The sequence below is a fragment of the Myotis myotis genome, unplaced genomic scaffold, assembly GCF_014108235.1.
Source record: "Myotis myotis isolate mMyoMyo1 unplaced genomic scaffold, mMyoMyo1.p scaffold_m19_p_14, whole genome shotgun sequence".
NCBI classification, from domain to species: Eukaryota; Metazoa; Chordata; class Mammalia; order Chiroptera; family Vespertilionidae; genus Myotis; species Myotis myotis.
In genome coordinates, this window is record NW_023416318.1 from 20,005,218 (window position 1) to 20,022,015 (window position 16,798).

The 16,798-nt window shown below is 38.7% G+C and overlaps 1 protein-coding gene across 10 annotated transcripts in view; it reads left to right on the forward strand.

Moving 5' to 3' along the window:
* Positions 1-16,798, forward strand: part of XPO1 (exportin 1) — a 55,064-nt gene that overhangs the window by 20,996 nt on the left and 17,270 nt on the right. For 9 of the 10 annotated variants that reach the window (XM_036334423.1, XM_036334421.1, XM_036334422.1 and 6 more), the window contains 5 exons: positions 11,806-11,867; positions 12,082-12,126; positions 13,567-13,748; positions 14,956-15,004; positions 15,086-15,205. In XM_036334423.1, coding sequence (XP_036190316.1) covers positions 11,806-11,867; positions 12,082-12,126; positions 13,567-13,748; positions 14,956-15,004; positions 15,086-15,205 — 458 coding nt within the window. The remainder of the gene's footprint in view (positions 1-11,805; positions 11,868-12,081; positions 12,127-13,566; positions 13,749-14,955; positions 15,005-15,085; positions 15,206-16,798) is intronic. The other variant, XM_036334431.1, reaches the window with a different exon arrangement.

Consider the following 16,798-nt stretch of genomic DNA (forward strand, 5'->3'; position numbering starts at 1 on the left):
TGTCTCCCACATGTACCCCAGCCCTGGAACTGGAATCAAGCTGCAACTGGTACATGCTCTACACCAGAATCAAACCCGGGACTCTTCAGTCCGGGGGCTGACACCCTATCCACTGAGCCAAACCAGCTAGGGCTAAAAAGCAATTTTTGTACTTAGTTTAGAAATTTCAAACCATAAAGGAGTGGGGGGAGATACTAAAACTCCTTTTATTCCTTCCTGAAATAATTATCTGTATAAAGGTATCTCTGTATTTTAAAAAATTTAAACCAAAGGCTTGTGTTTTACTCTATTAAGGCATATGATTTATAAATCATTTTATGAGATTGATATGAATTTGCTGATATTGGAAAGAGGAGTGATGAATTAATGAATAGTCCAAAGTGATATGCAATCATAATTGAACATTTGGCAGTTTGGTCATGTAAAGTAGTTGGACAAAGTTTCTGAGTTGTGCAGTTCTGTGTTATAATTTATGAAGTTGACAGACCAAAGCTGATTACTCTTAAGGTTTTTTGTTTGTTTTTGTTAATCCTCACCCTAAGATATTTTTCCATTGATTCCCCCCCACCCCCCCCACTTTTCTATTCCATTGATTTTTAAGAGAGAGTGGAAGTGAGGGGAAGAGACAAAGGGAGAGAAACATGAATGTGAGAGAGACACACATCAATTAGTTGCCTCTTGCACATACCCCAGCCGGGTCCAAATCAAGCCTGCAACAGACGTATGTACCCTTGACCAGAATCAAACCTGCAACCCTTCAGTCCGTGTGCCTAATCCTTAACCACTGAGCAAAACCAGCTAGGTTACCCATAAGGTTTTATGCAATGCTTTCCTTTGGAATGAGGCACATGGTAATTTACTATATGATCTTACATAAGTTTCTGTACCTCTTTGAATTTTGCCTGTCTTGCCAAGGTAATTGTGATATAAGAGGTGAAATATGTGTAAAGCTCTCTGTGCCTCAAGGGGCTGGATATGAATAAACAGCATGTGTTTTGAAGTCTTTTTTTTTTCTCCCCACAAAAATATCTCCATTTCCATTTTACCACCCTATATAATAAAACCCCAGTGTGCAAATCGACTGAACGGCGGAACGACTGGTTGCTATGATGTGCAGTGACCACCAGGGGGCAGGCGCTCAACCCAGGAGCTGCCCCCCTGGTGATCAGTATGCTCCCACAGGGGGAGCGCTGCTCAGCCAGAAGCTGGGCTCATGGCTGGTGAGCACAGTTGGCAAGAGCCTCTCCCGCCTCTGTTGTAGGTGGACCGTAAGGAAAAAGGGGTCCCAGGCTGCAAGAGGGTGTGGGCTGAGCTGAGGAACACACACACACACACACACACTGCATGATTTTCATGCACCGGGCCTCTAGTATACATATACTGGTCTCAAGCTATTTTGAAAAAATTTCTGCAATAGCTTCCTATCTGGACTTCTTTTATTATTATTTCTTAAATGTATATATTTTATTGATTTTTTACAGAGAGGAATGGAGAGAGATAGAGAGTTAGAAATATCGATGAGAGAGAAACACCGATCAGCTGCTTCCCGCACATCTCCCACTGGGGATGTGCCAGCAACCCAGGTACATGCCCTTGACCGGAACCGAACCTGGGACCCTTCAGTCCGCAGGCCGACGCTCTATCCACTGAGCCAAACCGGTTTCGGCATATTTTATTGATTTTTTACAGAAAGGAAGGGAGAGGGATAGAGAGGTAGAAACATCGAGAGAGAAACATTGATCAGCTGCCTCCTGCACACCTCCTACTGGGGATGTGCCCGCAACCCAGGCATGTGCCCTTGGCCGGAATCGAACCTGGGACCCTTTAGTCCGCAGGCTGAGACTCTGTCCACTGAGCCAAGCTGGCCAGGGATAGGATTTACCATGATATTTTAAAAACAGAACTCATTGGGTCACTCCCATGCTTAATTAAGACCTCTCATTGTACTGAAGATCACATGTTCAATATGTTGATTGTAAGTGATACTGGCTTTTAAAATTATTTGTATTTGCTGTTTTGTTTGTTTTATTAAGGTATAATTTGCCATACACTTTGGATAGCATTTCTAAAGTGTATAATTTGATGTTTTATTTTATTTTTTTAGATCCCCAACCATCCCCACGCCCCAGTCTGCTTGTGCATGCTGCATTCTGCCTGTGCACACCCCACCCTTGACTTCCAGCAGCTGCCAGCAGCCCCCTCCCCACCTCACATGCCCTCACACCAGATAGCCCCACCCAATTTGATAAGTTTTAATTTATGCATATACCCATGAAGCTACCACTATAATCAAGATGTTCATCTTGGCCTGGCTGGCGTGGCTCGGTGGTTGAACATCAACCTGTGATCCAGGAGGTCATGGTTCCATTCCTGGTCAGGGCACATGCCCAGGTTGTGGGCTCAATCCCCAGTGTGGGATGTGCAGGAGGCAGCTGATCAGTGATTTCTCTCATCATTAATGTTTTTATCCCTTTCTACTTGTTCTCTGAAATCAACCTACAGTGGGGCCTTGACTTACGAGTGTCCCGACAAGTTTTTCGAGATACGAGCTGTCCCTCGGCCAATTTTTTGCTTTGAGTTGCAAGCTAAAATTCGGGTTGCAAGCCATCTTCAGATACCCCACCGCTACTTGGCTCAGTGAACGTCACAGTGAACGCCACAACATCAGCCCAGCATCACGTGTCTCACTTGTTCACTTTTGATTTGACATACAAGTAATTTGAGTTACGAGCTCCGTCACAGAACGAATTAAACTCGTAAGTCAAGGCCTGACTGTATATAATAAAAGAGAAACATGTAAATTGACCATCCCTTTGCTACGCTCACCAGCCAATTAGTGAATATGCAAATTAACCTCACAAAGATGTTGGGTTAATTTGCATGCACAGTAGCCGGTGGAGAGCAGAAGTGGGCGAGCCAGCAGCTTGGGGGGCCGTGGCTCCCTCGGTTGCTTCCTTGGGGGGACTTGACTTTCTTGGTTGCTCCCTTGGGGGGATGTGGCTCCCTTGGTCACCGGGCGGAGAGCAGAGCAGGAGAGCCAGATGTTTAGGGGGACTAGGGGGACGTGGCTCCCTCAGTCGCTCCCAGCGTGGGGAACACCAGGAATTCTGGGAATAGTAGTTCTGGTGGCAGCCCTAGGACCTGAAGCAGAAGCCCAGAGCACAGGGAGCACCAGGAATGCTGGGAATCGTAGTTCTGGTGGCAGACGGATCTCCTAGACCAGTGATGGCGAACCTATGACATGCGTGTCAGAGGTAACACGGGAACTCATTTTTTTTGTGGATTTTTCTTTGTTAAATGGCATATAAATATCAAAAGTAGAAGTCTTTGTTTTACTGTGGTTGCAAAGATCAAAAAATTTCTGTATGTGACACGGCATCAGAGTTAGGGTTTTTCAAAATGCTGACATGCCGAGCTCAACAGGTTCACCATCACTGTCCTAGACAATAGATCAAAGTGAGCCTAGAGGAAGTTACTGTTTCGGTGAGGGATGGAGGGAAAGCAAAGGTGAGAGACATAAGTAAAATCCGAGTGTCTAGGAAAAATTAAAGGGAAGATATCCTAAAACTTCCAGGAAATCTCTACCAATGAAGCAAAGGAAAAAAAATGCCTCTATTCTGTGAGCAACAAACCAAACTGGGTTGGGAGTCTCAGACAATTCGCTCATATGATTGCAAAGACAGACAGAAACTCCCAGATTGGAGAGGGCTCCCCTGAGACCTCCCAGATTGGAGAAGGTGCAGGTAGAGCTGAGGGACCCCCTCCAACACTCCCACCAACCCCCCCACCCCCATGCACGAATCTTTGTGCACCAGGCCCCTAGTATCTATATAAAAGCCTAAGTGACCAGCTGACCATTCGACTGGCTGACTCATAGCTATGACGCACACTGACCACCAGGGGACAGACGCTCAACTCAGGAGCTGGCGAACAACAGCAACTTTGCAGAGTGCCCTCTCGCACTCCAGGACCCCTCCGGGGGATATCAGTCTGCCATTTTCAGCCCAATCCCCACAGGCCAGGCCGAGGGACCCGGATCTGTATTAAAAATATAGTTTTTTTAAAGAAAGAAAAGATGTTAATCTTTTAATTACCTATTCTACCCTCCAACCTGGTTTCTATTACCCACATAGTGTAGGTGTATGTTTAACTATTTTCCAAAATGGTTGTATCATTTTACATTCTTGTGAATGTAAAGTATATGAATATGCTTTACATCCTCACTAAAGCTTGGTATGGTGAGTGTTTTTAATTCTAGCATATGATGGCTTCTGGTTTTAATTTGCATTTCCCTAATGACTAATGCTGTTGAGCATTCTTTCACATCATCTCTCTATTGCTCTCTATTGAACACAGATGGTGGTTGTTTTCCTTTGTTGGTAATTTTGAAAAGAAAATTCAAGTTTGGGGTTCTTTTTTATTATTGATTTTTTACAGAGAGGAAGGGAGAGGGATAGAGAGTTAGAAACATCGATGAGAGAGAAACATCGATCAGTTGCCTCCTGCACACCCCTTATGGGAATGTGCCCGCAAACATGGTGTACATGCCCTTGACCGGAATCGAACCCGGGACCCTTCAGTCCGCAGGCCAATGCTCTATCCACTGAGCCAAACCAGTCAGGGCTAAGTTTGGGGTTCTTAAGCCCTTGTGTCTAAAGCAAATTCATAAGAAATTCATTTCCCCCCCACCTAGAATGTGATGTTAGAAGTATTATCAGTCTTCTCTTAGACAGGTGCCCCTATTTGTATGTTTGTTCCAGTTTTATACCATGGTGGGATAATAAAAATATAATATTGATTTAAATATATATTTTATATCTAAGAAAAGAAGTCAATATTTTCAAAATGTCCTATTATATTTTAGTGTCATACATATTTGATAGAAAGTAATTTCCTATCACTTCTGGTAAGGTAGCACTTACATTCTTACAAAGTTTCCTATTTATGTGGAATTAGCATAAGATGTTTACTTGAGACCTAACAATACCTAATACTTAGCTTGTATATAGCAATAGGAAATGGGAACCACTTATAGAAAGACTTGATTACAGGGGGGTGGATTTTAATAAATTTGCTTTTTTTGTTGTTAGAGGAAAAATTGTTAAAGATTTAATAAAATAAAATTGTCTTGTAAAATATACACAACAGTCTTTGTCATATCAAGTGTATGATTGTGTTGATAAGTACATTCACAGTATTGCGCAACTGTTGTCACTGTACCGCTCCAAAATTTTCCATCATCCCAAATTGAAACTACCCAGTAAACATTAACACTTTACACTCTCTCCCCAGTACCTATTAACCACTATTACACTTTCTGTCTCTATGGATTTGCCTATTCTAGTCATCACATGTATGTGCAATCATGCCATATTTGGGGAGGGGGGTGTGTCTCATTTATTTCACTTAGCGTATTTCCAAGGTTTGTCCTATGTTTTAACATGCATCAGAATTTTGTTGCTTTTTATGGCCAAATAATATTCTCTTGTATGTTGAATACACATACTTTACTTATTCATTCATTTCTGTATAGACATTTGGGCTGTTTTTATATTTTGGCTATTATAAATAATGATGCTATAAGCTTAATAAAATTTTGATTTCTGCATTATAAAGTTCTTAATAAGTATCTGTTTTAGGCTGTAAATTTTTTTAAGAAAGATGAATAGTCTTTTTTTTTTTTTAATATATTTTATTGATTTTTTTACAGAGAGGAAGGGAGAGAGAGATAGAGAGTTAGAAACATCGATGGGAGAGAAACATCGATCAGCCGCCTCCTGCACATCTCCTACTGGGGTTGTGCCCGCAACCCAGGTACATGCCCTTGACCGGAATCGAACCTGGGACCTTTCAGTCCGCAGGCCGACGCTCTATCCACTGAGCCAAACCGGTTTCGGCGAATAGTCTTAGAGATCCATTTCTCTTCAAATTACTAAATATGTAGGCAAGTAAATGAGTTAGTCTGATTCTAGCCTATCTATTGGAGCCCTAGGTTAAGAACCCCCGCTTTTGAATTGTTTTTAGCTATTTGTCTCTTTATATTGCTGATCTCACAGGTTCATTCCATCGAGTGACCAGGATGATATTATGGACTCCTGACAATAAGGCAACGAGGAGAGCTATTTTAGAGCACTATACAGGGTGGGGTAAAAATAGGTTTATAGTTTTTCGTATGGAAAGTATTACAATGTTTACTGATACAAGAATAAATTCTCTTTCATGTGCTCACAACTAGAAACCTATTTTTGCCCCATTCTGTATTTTAGTGTCTGCCATGAGGTAGTAACCACTTGAGCTAAAGCCTACCCTCACCCTATATTTCAGAGACTCTCTGATGATTGGTAGCTTAAATGGACAGATGCTTATAATCTAAGGCACAGGAAAAGAGCCTTCGTTTTTTACAGTTTTGATGGAGGGATTTACTTAGTTTACTCTTTAAAAAAAATATTTTCATTGATTTCAGAGAGGAAGGGAGAGAGATTAGAAACATCAATGATGAGAGAGAATCATCGATTGGCTGCCTCCTGCACCCCTCCTCCTGGGTATCAAGCCTGCAACCTGGGCATATGCTCTTGACCTGAAATGAAGCCTGGGACCCTTCGTTCCACTGGTAATCCTCACCTGAGGATATTTTTCCATTGATTTTTAGAGAGGGAAAGACAGAGAAATACCATGGGAGAGAAACACACTAATTGGTTGCCTCCCTCAAGCATCCTACCAGACCTGGGGCCCAGGGAAGTGGCGTGCAGCCGAAGTATGTGACCTTGATCAGAGTTGAACCTGGGACCCTTTGGTCTGTAGGCTGATACTCTGTCCACTGAACCAAACCGGCTAGGGCTGAGCTGCTTTTCAAAAAAAAATTTTTTAAATATTTTTATTGGTTTCAGAGAGGAAGTGAGAGGGGGAGAGAGAGAATCATCAGTGATGAGAGAGAATCATTGATTGGCTGCCTCCTGCACATCCCTTGTTAGGGATTGAGTGTACAATCCGAGCATGTGCCCTTGACTGGAATCCAACCCAGGACCCTTTAGTCCACAGGTCAACTCTCTATTCACTGAGCCAAACAGGCTAGGGCTGCTTTTCAAAAAATTTTGAGTAAACTCTAGGAAGGAATTGGGGGGAGGAGTTAAGGTACTTGATCAAATAAGCTCTGGTATCTAGCAATTGGAGATTCTGGACAGTCTTTAAAAAAAGTCAGTAGTGCTTGGTCAGAAAGATGGTTGTTTATATATAAAAGTTAGTCTTTTGAAGGGAAAGAAGTACCAACTATGGTAAAGTGACATTAAATTGATTATTGTCTATGAGAATCTTCGTTATTGCCTACTTATATTGCCTCTTTCCTATTTTCATCTTTCACTCTTCGTTCCATTTGCAGTGTATTTTAGAAGCCTCTGAAAAGAGGGTCAAGATAATTAATGAATCGGTAACAGAGAAATAGAAGGCTGTCTCATCCTGTTTTATATTCTCTGAGGCTGAGAAAAGCCTCCAAATCTTACATATTCCGACTAGAGGCAGCAGTAGTAGTTTTGGACATTGTCTGGTTCCTTATGACAAAATTAGAAGAGAAAGTAGTGATTTTTTATTATTATTATTATATATATTTTTTTAATTTTGGAAGAAAGAGAAACATCAACTTGTTGTTCCATTTATTTATGCATTTAATTGTTAGATTTTTTTATGTGCCCTGTCCAGGGATCAAACTCCCAATCTTGACATATCAGGTTGATGCGCTAACCAACTGAGCTACCTGGCAGGTTCCTGAATTTCTTTTTTTTTTTCTTTTTTTTTAATATATTTTATTGATTTTTTACAGAGAGAAAGGAAGAGAGATAGAGAGTTAGAAACATCGATGAGAGAGAAACATCAGTGAGAGAGAAACATCGATCAGCTGCCTCCTGCACATCTCCCACTGGGGATGTGCCCACAACCCAGGTACATGCCCCTGACCGGAATCGAACCCGGGACCCTTCAGTCCGCAGGCCGACGCTCTATCCACTGAGCCAAACCGGTTTCGGCCTGAATTTCTTATTACATTGTATTGTCAGCCATTTAATCAAAGAGCAGGCTGCCCTGGCCAGTGTTTCTCAGTGGTTTAGAGCAGTGGTCGGCAAACCATGGCTCACGAGCCACATGCGGCTCTTTGGCCCCTTGAGTGTGGCTCTTCCACAAAATACCACGTGCAGGTGTTTAGTGTTGGCCTGCGCACCAAAGGGACTTGGGTTCAATTCCCAGTCAAGGGCATATACCTCAATTGTAGGTTCCATCTCGAGCCCCCTTCAAAATTTTTTGAAAAGTATCTCAATTAAGCAGCTTGGGGATAGTACAGGAAGTAACCAATCAATGCCTCTCACATCAATCTTTCCCTTGCTCCCACTGTTAAAAATCAATGGGGAAATATCCTTAGATGAGGATTAACAACAACAAAAGCAGGGTGTATTGTTGTTTCTATTTTTAGACTTGCAAACTTGGATTAAGAGGTTTCAGAGGAATGCTTACTCTTTTATTAAAAAATATATTTTATTGATTTTTTTACAGAGGAAGGGAGAGGAGAGGGATAAAGAAAACAGTGATGGTGAACCTATGACACGCATGTCAGAGGTGGCACGCGAACTCATTTTTTTGGTTGATTTTTCTTTGTTAAATGGCATTTAAATATATAAAATAAATATCAAAAATAGAAGTCTTTGTTTTACTGTGGTTGCAAATATCAAAAAATTTCTATATGTGACACGGCACCAGAGTTAAGTTAGGGTTTTTCAAAATAATGACACGTCGAGCTCAAAAGGTTTGCCATCACTGAGTTTGAAACATGGATGAGAGAGAAACATCAATTCAGCTACCTCCTGCACACTCACTACTGGGGATGTGCCCGCAACCAAGGTACATGCCCTTGACTGGAATCGAACCTGGAAGGAACCCTTCAGTCCGCAGGTCAACGCACTATCCACTGAGCCAAACCAGTTAGGGCGGAATGCTTACTCTTTATATTTATTTTATTTCTTTAGACTGCCCATTTCCTTATTTTGGGTGGGCCTTAATGATAGTAATTTATGTGTAAAGAACAGAAAGGTCATTGATATCAGAATTGTTTTGATTAGATCTAACGGGTAATATGGACACGTGATTGTTGTGTGGTATAATTTAGTGCTCATTTAAAAAATAATTTGGCTCCCCTAATTGTTACATTTTAAAAATCACCTTATTAAAACTAGACCTGATTTTACTTTGTGTCCACAAAGCCTCTTAATACTTTGAAGTAATTTTAGACTATAGAATTGTTGCCCAGAAAAGTACAGATTGGCCTTATACTAACAACTTACACACCATAATAAAATGAACAAACCAGAAATTAACATGTGGTTCAGTATTTTTTTTTTTTTTAAATATACTTTTATTGACTTTTTACAGAGAGGAAGGGAGAGAGATAGTCAGAAACATCGATCAGCCGCCCCATGCACATCCCCCACTGGGGATGTGCCCGCAACCCAGGCACATGCCCTTGACTGGAATCGAACCTGGGACCCTTCAGTCCACAGGCCGACGCTCTATCCACTGAGCCAAACTGGTTTCGGCTGTGGTTCAGTATTATTAACTGAACTGTGGACCTTAATTCACATTTCATAAGCTTTTTCTCTAATACCCTTCCTATGTTCTACAATTCATTTAGTTGTGTCTCTTTAGTCTTTCAATCTGTGACAATTTTTAATTCCTCATTCTATGCTTTTGACACTTGCGTTCTGGTCCATTATTTTGTATAGTGGATTTTAGTTTAGGTTTGTTCTTAATATAATTAGACTATGGTACATATTTTTTTAAGCGAGAATATCACCTAACCAGGGGCTACATAATGTCAATATGTTTAATTGATACTTTATTAACCTTTATCAGTGGTTATGGTGTCCGCTGTTTTTTTGTTTACAAAGTTACTATTTTTCACATTGAAAGTGATAAGTATCTTGGAGAGATAATTTCACACCATGCAGATAATATCCAATTTCTCCTGAAGGCTTGCCCATTTGTTTTAGCACATTGGTGGGTCTTGTCTGCAACAGTGAGTATTGTCTTTTGCCTAATGTGGAACTTATTTTTTTAAATATATTTTTATTGATTTCGGAGAGGAAAGAGTGGGAAAGAAAGATAGAAACATCAGTGATGAGAGAGAATCATTGATTGGCTGCCTCCTGCATGCCCCTTACTGATGCTCTATCTACTGAGCCAAACTTGGATTGGGCCATCCGGTCCATTCTTAAAGGATGTTCTGATTTGGTAGATGAGGGTTAGGACGCAGTTTCAGAAAGTCTTATCTATAGTTCCAAAGTTCAGACAGCTCTGAAAATTGAAAATCTTTATCAATCATTTGGCAGCAAAACCTAAATTAAACAGATGTGAGATCAGTCTTTATGCAGTGAGAAATAAGAATTCTATTAGGGATCTTGCTTCAGTCCCTTTGGGCATGTTAATGTCAGTGCATCACATTACACTAAAAATATTTTTGTCTTTATAAAAAATATATTTTTTATTGATTTTTAGGGAGGGAGGAAGAAGAGAGATAAAAACTCAATGATGAGAGTGAATCATTGATTGGCTGCTTCCTGCATGTTTCCCACTAGGGATTGAACCTGCAACCCAGGCATGTGCCCTGACCAGTATCAAACTGACTTCCTGATTCATAGATTGACACTCAACCGCCGAGCCACACCAACTGGACTTACTTTAAACTTTAAGGAGATCTATAGTACATGCTATGTAAATTCTGAATGATAAAAATTTAAAGCAAAGATATAGAGTCTTAACTGTTTGAAGAATAAGCTGTATTATTAAGGGGTCCTTAGGTAAAAAAACATTGCAAAGAAAAGATAGTTCCCTAACTCTTTTTTTCCTACATTGTAGTGGGGAAATTTTTAAAGCAAAATTCCAGGTTGTGGCTAGGTAGCTCAGTTGGTTAGAGCATCAACCGGATACACCGAGTTCAGTCCTCGGTCAGGGCACATACAAGAATCAAGCAATGGATGCATAAATAAGTGTAACAACAAGTTGATGATTCTCTCTTTCTAAAAGCAGTCAGTAAAATTTTTTTAAAAATACTTTCCCAGAATTAGCTTAATGTTATAATTAAAATAAATTGGGAAAGGATAAATATATCTGACCTTGATTTATAAGTATTTTACATAAAACTTTATAATGCTCACAAAGTAACATCTTTAGTGTTTTTGCAGTTTTAACCCACAAAAATAAGTTTATGTGTGTTTATTTAAGTGAAGAGCACATTAGTCCCTTGCGGTATTTTTTTATCTCAAAATTACTATATCGGTATACTTAACTGGTATAGCATCTAAAGATTATCTTAGAACAATGGTCGCCAACCTTTCAGACCTCACGGACCATCAGTGGTCTGTGGGCCATGGGTTGGTGACCGCTGTATTAGAAGATGTTAATTTGTAATTGTTCAATCTAAATTTTTTAAGGTTAACAACAAAACCTAAAAACTTAAAGTAGTGTACTAAAGCCCTGGCTAATGTGGTTCAGTGGATTGAGCATTGTTCTGTGCACCAAAAGGTTGCCCACAATTCCCGGTCAGGGCACATGCCCAGGTTTCCAGTCAGTGTTTCTCTCCCTCTCCCTTGTATTCTGTCTAAAGTCAATTTTTTTAAATAGTATAAAGTAGTATGTTAAATTTTCCCCAAAAAGCCAACATTGGTGATGGGATTAGGCATATTGTCAGGCTGTGCTCTGCCCTCTTCATCCCCCAACTTTTTGTTCCTGAAGATATGCTATAAAAATGTTGATTTTTTTTTTCTTCCATAGGAATAAAAAAATACGTTGTTGGCCTTATTATCAAGACCTCATCTGATCCAACTTGTGTAGAGGTAAGAGATTTTTTGAAGATTATTGTGAAAATGTAAAAGCATTCAAATATTGGATCTTCAACTTAAACCTTACTATCACAGAGCTATAAAAACATATACACAGTCATTTTCAATAAATATGCAGTTATTTTTCTCTCAGGGGTTTCTTAATCTTTTGTTCTTAACTATACCTATTTTAGGCTCTCATTTAAACTAAATGTTTCTCTTTTCTTAGAAGGAAAAAGTATATATCGGGAAATTGAATATGATTCTTGTTCAGGTAAGCTTTCACTGTTTTCCTCAGAAGAGTTCAATGTTTCAGTTAGGCTAATTACTTGAACAAAATATTTGAACCCACTTTATTGAATAACTAAACTAACATCTTGCAGAAGTAGTGATAGCAATATTTTTTAAAAATATATTTTTATTGATTTCAGAGAGGAAAGGAAAGGGAGAGAGGTAGAAACATCAATGATGAGAGAGAATCATTGATGAGCCTCCTCCTGCTCGCCCCCTACTGGGACCGAGCCTGGCAACCCGGGCATGTGCACTTGACCAAAATTGAACCTGGGACCCTTCAATCAAACTGGCTAGGGCGATAGTAGTCTTTATAATTACTATAATAGTTAATCTACTATGTAGCATTTGAAATTGTAAGACTGAAAACCTATCACTCTATGGCTCCAATATGAATTGGTCTCGATTAAAATTTTCTCGTTTATGCTTGGTACTGTGCGTGTTTGCATGTTATCTATCAGTTTTAATTTTTATTATAGCATTCCTTTACGACAGTTTTTCAAACTTCCTGTATAATCTAACTTTAGAAATTTTAACTTACCTGTTTTTAATGTAAAAAAAAATTTTCTGCCCTGGCCGGTTTGGCTCACTGGATAGAGCGTCAGCCTGGGGACTGAAGGATCCCAGATTCGATTAAGGTCGAGGGCATGTGCCTTGGTTGCGGGCCATCCTCAGTAGGGGCCATGCAGGAGGCAGCTGATAGATGCTTCTCTCTCATCTATGTTTCTAACTCTCTATTCCTCTCCTTTCCTCTCTGTAAAAAAATCAATAAAATATATTAAAAAAAATTTTTTTCCCTGACATTGGGTGTGTAAGAAAAAAGAAAATTTTCTCTAATAGTTTTGGGAACTTAAATGATTTTTAAAACATTTGCATTTTCACTGAGTTATATTGGCTTTTATACTAAAGACTTTTTGTTGGTAACCTGTTTCTGGATGGGGAGAGGAAGGAGTACAAAGAAGATAATTTACTAACCTCTTAATTCACAGGTGCTGTTACAGAATATCTGGTTCAGAAATATCCCTAGTGGACAGTGTATGCAGTACAGATTTAAAAATCGAACACAGTCTATTATTAGTCAAAAAATTATTCTATCCCCAGTTGTAATGCCTCCTTTCTTCTATTCTATTAAATTTATATATCCAAACTTATGCCTATCTGGCAGATATTGTATGCATACACATTAGAGCCAGATTAGACCAGTTGGGATAACTGAGAGTAGTTGTAGGGCATTTGAGACAGAGGGCTTCATCTGTGTTGTACTTTCTATCCAGTGTATTTTGTGAATGGTGGCACATTTCCTCTTTTAATAAAGCAGTAGAAAATGGAAAGTGGTTTGATATTTGCTCCTTTTAATATGACGCAATACCTTTGAAGTTTTGCCATTGACGAGTGAAATGAGATTAACATTTTCTTATTTTAGATACTGAAACAGGAATGGCCAAAACACTGGCCAACTTTTATCAGTGACATTGTTGGAGCAAGTAGGACCAGTGAGAGTCTCTGTCAGAATAATATGGTGATTCTTAAACTCTTGAGTGAAGAAGTATTTGATTTCTCTAGTGGACAGATAACCCAAGTGAAAGCTAAGCATTTAAAAGACAGGTGAGTATTGTGTTTTAGAAGCTCAAGTAATTTCTCAAACTATTGAAAGGAATTTGGAGGCAGGCTGTAAGTTTTTAAAGGATTATGGTTGTTAATATGATAAATTACTTTTGTTTTTTTTAGTGCAAATTTAAATAGTTTTACAGTGAGCCTAATATTCTAAACATGGAGGCTTAAAAAGTACATATGGTGTTAAAGATAAGATTTTATACTTCATTGTCACAGCAAAAGAACGTCATACGTCACATGGGAAAGGATTGTAGGTTGAGAATTCCCTTTGGGATATGTTTTATATAGTGACTACTTAATTATGGCTTCCAAGGAAAATTACTTGTGTCCAAATGCCAGCTGAATTTTTACTAGTCCTGCATCTTGTCGGTTTCCTACTGTTAACACTAGGATCATGCTAGACTTTATTTTCTTTCTTCTTAGTTATTAAAAATTAGTTGAAGTCATTAAGACACAGCAGTATATCACTTTTATATACCATTATGTGGTCAAACTAGCTTCAGAATTTACAATATTTCCTCTGATTTGGTGTATTTGGCATATACAGGATATGACAAAAGTAGTTTTACAATTTGTTCTTATGGAAAAAAATATATAGCTAATAAATCATGGAAGAATGAACTGTTTTATGGACTCATATCTGTAAAGCTACTTTTGACCAACTCTGCATATAATGCCGCTTCACTTATTTTGGAGAGTTGTGGGTTTTGTGGTTTTTTTAAATGTATTTACAGATTTTTTAGAGAGAAGGGGTGAAGAGAGAGAGAGAGAGAGAAATAGCAACATTGATCAGCTGCCTCCTGCACTCCCCCACCAAGGCATCAAGATAGCAACCTGGGCATGTGCCCTGACCTGGAATCAAACAGGTGACCTTGGTGCATGAGTTGACACTCAACCACTGACCTACAACAGCCAGGATAATTTGGAGGGTTGTTTTTTATTATTATTATTTTGGTTTTTTTTAACTAACTTGATATCAAAGACTTGATTGATCTATTTAATATTTACAGTAAGAATGATTTAAAAAATCAAGAAACAGTTTAATAACTGTAGCTTTTGATGAAGTTGTTGGTGTATGTGTTTAAATGAGAGTAACTGAAGTTTTTAATGCGCAGATTGGAATATGTAATATTTGTTAGTATGTAAATAATTATAATATTTTTATATGTCTTCTGAACCAATCACTTTTTATTTTTAGCATGTGCAATGAGTTCTCACAAATCTTTCAGCTGTGCCAGTTTGTGATGGTAAGTGCTTTCATTTTTACTTTTTAAAATAACAATTATATATAAGAAGATAATTATTTTATAGGTTTGTTTTCATTGCAGGAAAATTCCCAAAATGCTCCACTTGTACATGCAACATTGGAAACGTTACTCAGATTTCTTAACTGGATTCCACTGGGATATATTTTTGAGACCAAGTTAATCAGCACATTAATTTATAAGGTAGAGTGAATACATTTCACTTATCACTGAATAGTTGCATTTATTATCTTATAATGCTCTTTCATATAGAAAATTATTCTGCATTTATAGCCATAACCAACCTTGTTTCTGAGATAAGGAACCTGCTCAGAAGGACTTTTCCATAGTTTCAGCTAGTAGTTCTTTGAAATGATTGTTCCACTTATACCATGTAATTTCATAAATTCCATGTGAACAACTAGGAATAGATCTGATTCTATTTTAGGTGATTATATAGACTACAGGGAGGTAAGGTAAGGAATGTTTCTAAAAAATGGAACATTTATATTTATTTCCTAATAATTTAAAGCACCAGCCTGTCCGCCATGGCAAAGTGGTTGAGCATCGACCAATGAACCAGGAGGTCACGGTTCATTCTCAGTCAGAGCATATGCCTGGGTTGTGGGCTCAATCCCCAGTGTTGTGAGTACAGGGGACAGCCTATCAATGATTCTCTCCCATCGGTATTTCTCTCTCTATTTCTCTCAAACCCCCCCCCATTCCTCTCTGAAATCAATAAAAATATAGCTCTAACCGGTTTGGCTCAGTGGCTAGAGCGTTGGCCTGCAGACTGAGGGTCCCAGGTTCAATTTCGGTCAAGAGCATATACCTTGGTTGCAGGCATATCCCCAGTAGGGGGTGTGCAAGAGGCAGCTGATTGATGTTTCTCTCTCATCAATGTTTCTAACTCTCTATCCCTCTCCCTTCCTCTCCTTAAAAAATCAATAAAATACATTAAATAAAAAAAATAAAAGCAACATGTAATGCCTAGATGAAGTCTTATACTTGTTTATCCAGACATAACCAGTTTCCAAGTGGTTTTATTTTCAGATCTTTTCTGAACAGATGTAATGAATAAATTTTGCCTAATTGTGACTTTATAAAAGCAGGCAATTATAATTTACATTTTGGGCTTTGTAGTTCAGGGTTTGAGAAGGTCATAATCTGATAAATGAATTTATAATGTTGGAGATTTTTTTAAATATATTTTTATTGATTTCAGAGAGGAACTGAGTGGGGGAGGGAGATAGAAACATCAGTGATGAGAAAGAATCATTGATTGGCTGCCTCCTGCACGCCCCCTACTGGGGGTTGAGGCCACAGCCCTGGCATATGCCCTTGACCCCAATTGAACTTAGGACCATTTAGTCTGCAGGTTGACACTGTCCACTGAGCAAACGGGCTAAGGCTGGAGATATTTTATTACTAGACAGTTTGTTTAGAAAGAAAAAAAAGAAAAGGGGTTGAAAAAGAAAGTTACCATTACTACAAATTCTCACCAACACTTGCTATTGTCAGACTTTAAAAATTTTCACCAATCTGGCGGGAATAAAACAGGAACTCGTATTTCTCTAGTAACTAATGAATATTTGAGCATATTTTCAAATATTTACCACCTAGATGCATTCTGTTTAAAGCTGTTCATATTTGTCCATTTTATGTTAGGTTTTTTATCTTTTATTGATTTAAAGGTGCGTATGTGTTGGTGTATGTGTTTAAATGAGAGTAACTGAAGTTTTTAATGCGCAGATTGGAATATGTAATATTTGTTAGTATGTAAATAATTATAGTATT